The sequence below is a fragment of the Danio aesculapii genome, chromosome 8 (genome assembly GCF_903798145.1).
Source record: "Danio aesculapii chromosome 8, fDanAes4.1, whole genome shotgun sequence".
Lineage (NCBI taxonomy): Eukaryota > Metazoa > Chordata > Actinopteri > Cypriniformes > Danionidae > Danio > Danio aesculapii.
Genome location: NC_079442.1, coordinates 34,053,340 through 34,062,226, shown reverse-complemented (window position 1 = coordinate 34,062,226; position 8,887 = coordinate 34,053,340). Strand labels below are relative to the sequence as shown.

At 36.9% G+C, this 8,887-nt stretch overlaps 1 protein-coding gene across 1 annotated transcript in view; it reads right to left on the bottom strand.

The window, feature by feature from the left end:
* Nucleotides 1-3,240: 3,240 nt before the first annotated feature.
* Nucleotides 3,241-8,887, bottom strand: part of colgalt2b (collagen beta(1-O)galactosyltransferase 2b) — a 39,736-nt gene continuing 34,089 nt past the window's right edge. The window contains exons 11-12 of the mRNA XM_056463799.1: nucleotides 8,633-8,839; nucleotides 3,241-5,850 (exon numbers count right to left, since the gene is read on the bottom strand). Of these exons, the coding sequence (XP_056319774.1) occupies nucleotides 5,577-5,850; nucleotides 8,633-8,839 (481 nt within the window). The 3' untranslated portion in view covers nucleotides 3,241-5,576. The remainder of the gene's footprint in view (nucleotides 5,851-8,632; nucleotides 8,840-8,887) is intronic.

Here is an 8,887-nt window from a genome sequence, read left to right as displayed (position 1 = left end):
GCTTCGTGTGACAGAAAAAGGAGGTTTGACTATGTCTGAAAGAAGACAAAAAGCATAAACAATCACGGTATCTTCATGTGCACAAACTAGCCAATTTTATTAAGTTAGAACAAGAAAAAGAGACACCCACTGTTAGCAAATAACATTAACCAGCACGATAGTGTATGTGTGTGTGTGTGTGTGTGTGTGTGTGTGTGTGTGTGTGTGTGTGTGTGTGTGTGTGTGTGTGTGTGTGTGAAGTTTGAAAACGCATTGTCATCTTACCTGAATGCCTGTCGAGGTTGGACATGGTACCATTGCACTGCCATGCAGCAAATCAGCAGATGAGGGTACTGTTTTGAATGGTTCACCATTACCCAAAATACTTTTGAAATCCACCACACAAACGAACAGCAATACTCCTAATCTCCAGCAGAGGACAGGGTCTTCTAACATATTAAGTGAGAGTAACCGCCAAGTCAAAAGGTGCGTTCGACTTGAAGCACAGCTGCAACCGGTGATCAACGAGATTAGCCGAGCGCAGGCGGGGGCGGAGTTGAAAACAGAGCCTTCAAACCGGACAGCCGGACACTTCGGGGCTCAAAGTTGCAGCGGTCATGATGACCGATCACATGGCGTCACCATAATTTATTTTTAATTTCTTTTAATTTAAAACAACAAAAGACTTACAGTACACGTAAAACAGAATCCAGTCTCTACAAACTAGTTCATTTTAAAACAATCAGGGAATTGTGAATGAACTATAACAAAGGCATGAGAGAAATAAGGGGAAACGAGAGGGTAATATAAACATAAAAACGATTATTAAATACAAAGCAATAAGCACAAATTTTAGGAGTTTAACATCACTCTAGACCGGGGATGGGCAAACTCGATCCTGGAGGGCCGGTGTCCCTGCATAGTTTTACACCAACCCTAATCAAACACACCTGCTTGTAGCTTTCTAGTGATCTTGAAGACACTAATTAGGGTGTTCAGGTGTGTTTGATTAGTGTTGGAGCAAAATTCTGCAGGGACACCGGCCCTCGAGGATCGAGTTTGCCCATGCCTGCTCTAGACTAATACTTCTTATTTGAATATGTTAAAAAGGGCTTTACATTTATTTACATCTATAGATATAAAACTTTCCAATATATTAATGTAAACCTCAAAACAAGGTGTTTTGATGAATCTAAAACAATGATTAAGATTATTTTGGATAATGAAAGCATTTTCAAAAAAACACTTTAATCCAAAAATATTGAACGAAAGGACATTCCTAAAATAAGTGAGCAACACTTTAAGTAGAAGTTTCCCAGAAAGAGCAGGTATAAACAGCTAGACAGGAAAAAAAAAAAAAAAAAAAAAAAAAAAAAAAAAAAAAATAATAATAATAATAATAATAAAAATAAATAAATAAATATATATATATATATATATATATATATATATATATATATATATATATATATATATATATATATATATATATATATATATATATACATATTATAATCATAAATCATTTTGTAATTATTAATAAAATAGATCTTTAACATAATTTGTTTAAAAAACTTTAGGGTGTCAGGATCAATGATGATAATTATTTTATTTCAAGTCTGTAAGACTTATTTGAGTTAATATTTAGGTTATTTACTAAAATATATTATTTAAATCGTTCATGGATCTGAATGCAGTAAATAGTATGTATAAAAAAGGTTGAAAATAAACCTGTGCAAACAAGCTAGCCTTTATAACCAGACTATTTAACAAAACATGATACTGCAGTAAAATATATGTAGTCTTTTAATAAGCATGATGTGTACAACATGGAGGTGGTATAAAAAGTTAATTGTTTGTTTTGAAACTTGTGAGACAGAAGTTGTCCAATAATAAACCCGAAATACACGTGGTTGTTGTCATGCGGTGAACTCAGCCAATCATGTAATGTCGGTGTTGCCATCGCAGTTCCTGCAGTTGCTCTTCAGATGCTGCACAGGCTGAATCAGTTGTCTAATCTCGGAGCTGTAGCGGTACTTTGATGCCACATGTGACAGTCACATGGTGTCGGCGCAGCATCAATTTGAACAAAATTTCTAACTAGCATGCATAGCTTTAAGACAGATTTCGATCAATCTGTGCAGAGCTGCATGAAGTCTGCATGAAATTTTAACACATAGGAAACATTACATTATATGCAGGGTGCGAATTACAGGGGGGTTTAGGGAGATTGACCATTACCAATCAAGAAGGATGTCAAAACAAGATATATGGGCGTGTCAGCTTTTAAATAGTGAGAAATAGTTTTCCCTGAGCTGTATCGTAAATAATAATATTAATAATTAAAGTAATAGATAATACCAATGTACATTTGACCACCCCATAATGGTTCATACCATTCTAGGGGTTCATGCATAATCACCTATTAATCTTTGCAAGAATCATTCAAAAATCTTGCAATGTGAATCTTAAGTGGTCACGAGACAATTTCTTTTTGTAAAATAGGTGTTTGTATTTACATAATCTGAAACAATCAGAGGTTACTGTATGTCAGAATATTCCTCAAAACACTGAAAACGTAAATACATTTTGATTATAAATTTGATGTAATGAAAATAGATAAATTTGATAACTTACCAAAAAGGTCGACCCAGATTGCCAATGCATAATTCTCACTCTGATTATATGCGTGTTTGATTGTACACAATTATTTACACCATAGAAACAGAATGATATCCTGTACATTTGTGTCATGCTATAATCCACATACAGACTTTTTAAGAAGTACATTGTTTAGCTATGATAATGTCACATGAACTGATTTCCTCAGGTAATAAAACTAATTGTTTAAACTGTCAACACTAAATAGCAAAGATTTGAGATATTTCAGCTCTAAGATGACCTGATTTAACATCTCTTATTTACTCATAACTCATAAACATATAATTGGCAGCACATTCTGAAACGGCGAGCTTATTTGGTCAGTGTTTTTAATATTGTTTGGCCTGCCATATATTTGGTTGCCAAACGCACCAGCAGCCAATTTTATTCATAAACCAATCCAGCGCATACACAAACCCTTCTGCACTGAATGAAGATTTCAAACACATCTACACTGAGAGCTCAGAAACACCCAGAGGCTGTTGTGAGTGGATGTTATTGAAGATAACTAACGGCTTACTAAGCACATAAAGGTTAATAATATACCAGAATGAAGCTGATGCTAGTTTGTTAGCTTGCACAAACATCATTAGACACACATTATCGATCAACCAGTTTATTGAATCAGCCCTCCACCAGCACCATGACATGAAGAAGGTAATGAAATACAGCCAGAGAACAGGAGCCAGCCTGCTGAGTGGAAAAAAACAAGTGTGTTTGGAAAAATTAGGGTTTTTGCATCCAGCTATTTTAAATCATGACGGATGACATAATGCCCAGTAGAATCATGCACTCTTTTCAGATTCATGGAATGTTTCTTAGAGGAATTAGTGACAGATCTTAACAATAACACAAATCCACCACAATTCAAGTGAACCTAAAGGGCACCTATGATGAAAATCATCTTTTGTAAGCTATTTAGAAAGAACTGTGTGTAGGTTTAGTGTGTCCACAGTCATATTGGAGTGATTTAACCCTAGAAGTCCCTTTTTTTAACTTCCTGATATTAAAAAGGGATCCAAATCCCTGTGATTTTGAGGCCCACTGCAACGTGACGTAGGAGTGCGGTTTTCCCCGTCCACCAAATTGGTTGACAGGCGGCATGTTTCTATAATAAAATGTATTCACATGTAAACAGAACTTTGTGTTTTGCAAATAAACCAGGATTAAAAATTTTGCTACAGTTTTATAAGTGTAAAACATTTTTAAAACAGAGCATGTTTGTAATAAAAGTGATGTAAACTTAACCGCTATAATCACCACTGCCACATGGTGTCAGTAAACGTGCATGTATATTTTTGTGTGCACTGCAAACGGCATTTGTTTGATACTCATCATTTCAAAAAGGCTTGAATAAACTCCACCACAAGTACATGAAATAAACTTACTTGGTATTTTTGACTAATGAGCTGTATTTTATCTCATAAATTTTGAAAATGTGCATAACTCAATAGGATAAACTTTTTATTTGATAAAAGGTGCGCATAAACTACTATGGAAAAACTTTGACCGAACAAATTCCAGTATGTGCATTAAAAAAGTGATTTTTGTTATAAGAGATCATGTGATGAGAAACATGTGTGTGAATGGACAAACCAGCAGGCTAGGTACATTGTAAAACATCTGAAATGTTGTTTTGGTCATTCTAAAATGTCTTAACCATTTCAATATTAGTGTTATTATATTATTAATGACCTCCAGAATCAACGAGCGTCTGTGCTCCGCATCTCACATCTTCAAACCCCATTGTGCGTTTACTGTGTGTCAGGATTGCCTTCTGAGGCGCAAGTCATTTATTAAATAAAGAAAAGATTGACGCAGCTTCTCCTACCGCAGCAAATTCTGCTTCACTTTTGATATTCGGCGCCAGTTAATCAGGAAGTGATGATTTTATTCTCTTTGTCTCGTTGGATGGAAACGCTGCTTTATTCACACGTCTTTTATGCGATAATACAGTTTTGCGCATAAAGTTAATTCACAATTTTGGATGGAAACATAGCTTTTGTCACTGACTGCTGTTTATCTGACAACACAGGAGAATCAGACACGCACATGGGAACAGTGTGCGGGGAGAAGCAGCTTATTTGAATTTAAAGCCACAAAAACAGCTACAATGTTGTCAGACACTAAAATTGTCAGATTCCGGAGGCTATAATAAACTATCTGATGAGTATTATGAGCTGAAACTTTACAGACACATTCTGGAGACACCAAAGACTTATCTTACATCTTGTAAAAGGGGTAAAATAGGTGCCCTTTAAGTACAGATGTATTAATTAAATAGAAAAAATTTATCACACATTCAATAACCAGTGAAATATTTGCATCAAAATAAATATTTTCTAGAGTTTTAAACCCTGTACTGATCAATTAACAGCTTCTCCAGAAAATATGAAACCAGTTTGCTTGATTTTTGGACATTTGACACATGAATGGCATTTAAAGGTGATTTTGTGATGCCATTAAAATATATCAATTAAAAAGAATTTTCTTTACTTAAATGATTATTTACAGTAGAAATGTGAACAGGCTGTAAGATTCTTTGTTCAACACTCTGCATAAATTGTATCTGTTTTTATATTACAATATAAAAGAAAACTTCAAAATAAAGATTCATCTGTCTTGTCCAAATCTAACTCCCATATGTCTGTTTCTCCGTCCAGCCCTTCCGCAGTGTCCTCATCCTTTGAAGATTCCAGTGGGGACTGTTTAGTCCCTCAATGTTTCTGAAAGGCATGATGAAATAAATAATGTGAAAAGGAAAAGAGCTTGTGTGTGCAAATTCAACCAGCCAGCCAACGGTGTTCGAGCATCCCAGCCAGCTGTCATGCTATTGGCCGATGTGTAGCCAGGGAGGAGCGGACTGTTGGACTTTGAGGAGTGGGCTGTCTGTGAGTCAGTCGTTCAGTTGTGTGGTTTGAGAACACATTTAGAACTCAGAGTTCGTCTCGCGAGGCACGAGACGCAGGCGCTGGTGTGTCCCCGGTGACGCTGTTCTGGGCAACGGAGCGAATTTGTGCCTGCTGGGCAGTTTTTTGTGCATACTGTCTGTCCCAGTCAGTGTTGACTGACTCATCATCCCAAATAGTGGATGTTTCTGTGTCGCTGAAGTAGCCAGGCTCACCCGTATAGTGTGTTGGGTACAGCAGCAATGGCTCCACAGAGAAAGCACGAAGATCCCTGGGATCAAAGTGAGACATGTATGCAGAACTGAGAGAGAAAAAGAAAAAAGAGAGAGGATGAGAGGGAGCAAAAGCAAGGTCGTGAGAAAATTACAAAGAGGTGGGAAAGAAAACATTTTTGAAGGATCTCATTATTATGTAGATATTCCTTTTACACTTACTTTGGTAACACTTTATTTTGATGGTTCCCTACCAACTACATCTTAACTATTAATACTCTAATGAAAGTTAGTTGAGGTGGTTGCAAAGTAGCTTACAGTGAAAAAATGTCTGAAAACACTGACTTCAAACCTTTTCCAATATCTTAATATTAACATTGTTTAAATTTATAATAAATAGCGATTGGTTTGATAATCTCTACTATATAACTATCTACTCAACATTGGTTCAGGAAACATTGCATTATTCACCATACTTTATGCTAATGCAAGCCTATATACACAAACTTGGGGTACACAATGACTTATTCTCTCTCACGCATACATAGCACAAACACAGAGGAAATGGAGTATATTTATACAGTAATCCATCTGTCTTATGCCAATGACCCTTCCCCCAAAACTCTATCAATGGGAATTTTGTCCCTCTAAAGCCGCCAGCAGGAAGAACTGGCCCTTCCCAAAATTCCTTAAAGCATGGAGCGAGAGAGAAAAGGGAACCCGGAGAATGCAAGACAACAGGGGAGAAGGACCGCAGGGTACTGAGGGTGTTTGGAGAGAGAGAAAGGCCAGTAAGGGTGACACAGGCTGAGGGCACAGCCAAAGCATGCAGGACTCCCACTAGAGAAAATGAGGTAGAAAAGCAGTCATTGTGTGACCCAGCGGGGACACTGTACTTTTCTTCTCAATCTGAACAATCTAGCACTGTCTGTAACACTCAGCAGTATAACCTCAGTGTGTACTGGTTTAAGCACTGCTGCAAAATGTTTAGCCATCCATTTATACGTCTGTCAATTGATTCTTCAATGGAAACATCAATCCATCTTTCTGTTGATTAGTTGATCCTAGTTGATCAATCAATCAATCAATCAATCAATCAATCAATCAATCAATCAATCAATCAATCAATCAATCAATCAATTGATTCCTTCATTATCCATACACTATCTATCAATACATACAATGAGCCATTATTCTATCAATCTATCATTAATTGATCCATCCATCCTTTTTATTTAGTAATCAATCCACCCATTAACCCATCTATACATCCATCCATCCATCCATCCATCCATCCATCAATCAATATTTTGTCTAGTTATCAATTCGCCCATTGATTTTTTTGTCTAGTAATCCATCCATCCATCAACCCATCTGTTTAGTTATCCATCCACCCATTCATTCATCCGTCCAATTTATGAGATTGCCTCTAATGATTATTTGACCCATAGATTATCCGTTAATAGATTGATTCATTTATCCATCTGTCCCTCCATCCATCCTTTTGTCAATCAATCAATCAATCAATCAATCAATCAATCAATCAATCAATCAATCAATCAATCAATCAATCAATCAATCAATCAACAGCTTGATTCCTTCATTATACATACACTATCTATCAATTCAAGCAATGAGCTATTGTTCCATTAATCTATCTTTAATTGATCATCCATTATTTTTTCTAGTAATCCATTCACCCATTCATCCATCCATCTATATTTTGTGTAGTAACCCACTCATCGACCCATCTATCTTTCTTTCTAGTTATCCATCCACTCATTCATTCATCCTTCCAATTGATATGAGAATCCCTCTACTGATTACACGATCCATCCACCCGTTGATAGATAGATCCATTCATCCATCTGTTTCTCCATCCCTCATCAATTTTTCTGTGCATTAATCAATCAATCAATCAATTGATTCCTTCATTATCCACACACTATCTATCATTACTTGATCCATTCATCCATTTTTTTCAAGTAATCAATCCACCCATTTATCCATCCATGCACCCATCAACATTTTGTCTAGTTATCCATCCACTCATCCATCTTTTTGTCTAGTAATCCATCCATCCATCCATCCATCCATCCATCCATCCATCCATCCATCCATCCATCCATCTGTTTAGTTATCTATCCACCCATTCATTCATCCCTCCAATGTATATGAGATTCCCTCTACTATTTATAGGATCCATAGACTATCCATTGATAGACTGATTCATTTATCCATCTGTTCCTTCATCGATCCTTTTGTCAATCAATCAATCAATCAATCAATCAATCAATCAATCAATCAATCAATCAATCAATCAATCAATCAATCAATCAATCAATCAATCAATCAATCAATCAATCTGTCGATCCTTCCATCAACTTTACCTATAGATCGACCAAACAATCCCTCACTCGCTCACTCAGTCCCTGATTGATCAGGGGTCACCACAACGGAATGAACCACCCATTACTCTGCCATATATTTTTATGTGGCATATGCGCTCAACCCATGAACTCCCAGTGCTAGAAAACACCCCCACACTTTCTCATTCACACCCATTCATACACTACAGCCATTTAGTTTATCCAATTCACCTATATCATCAGCCTTTGGACTGTGGATGAAAATGAAAAACTTGGAGGAACCCATGCAAATACTGGAAGAACATGTGAACTCCACACAGAAATGCCACCTGGCGCAATCAGCCCACAAACCAACAACCTTCATGCTGTGAGACAATAGTGCTAACCACCAAACAGTCCATCTATTCAACCATCAATCCATGTTATCTAACATTCCATCTATTGATTAACCAATCAATCAATTCATCTATCTATTCCTGCACTCATACAATCAATCGCTTACTTTGGGTGTTTGTTGAACATGACTGGCAGGAACTCATCCACAGGGAGCATCTTGCCAAGTGGCTGAGCTGCAAGGAGTTTCTTGGCCCCCTGTTGTGAGAGAGCGTAACCTAGAGTCCAGTATGAGTAATCGGCCTCCACCAGGTTATTCACACCTTCTACAGACACCTCCGGCTGAGCCACCTGCATCCGCTTACGGCCGACATATCTGTAGAGAAAACCAAGGAGAGATGGAGATCAACTGTGTTCTCATGAG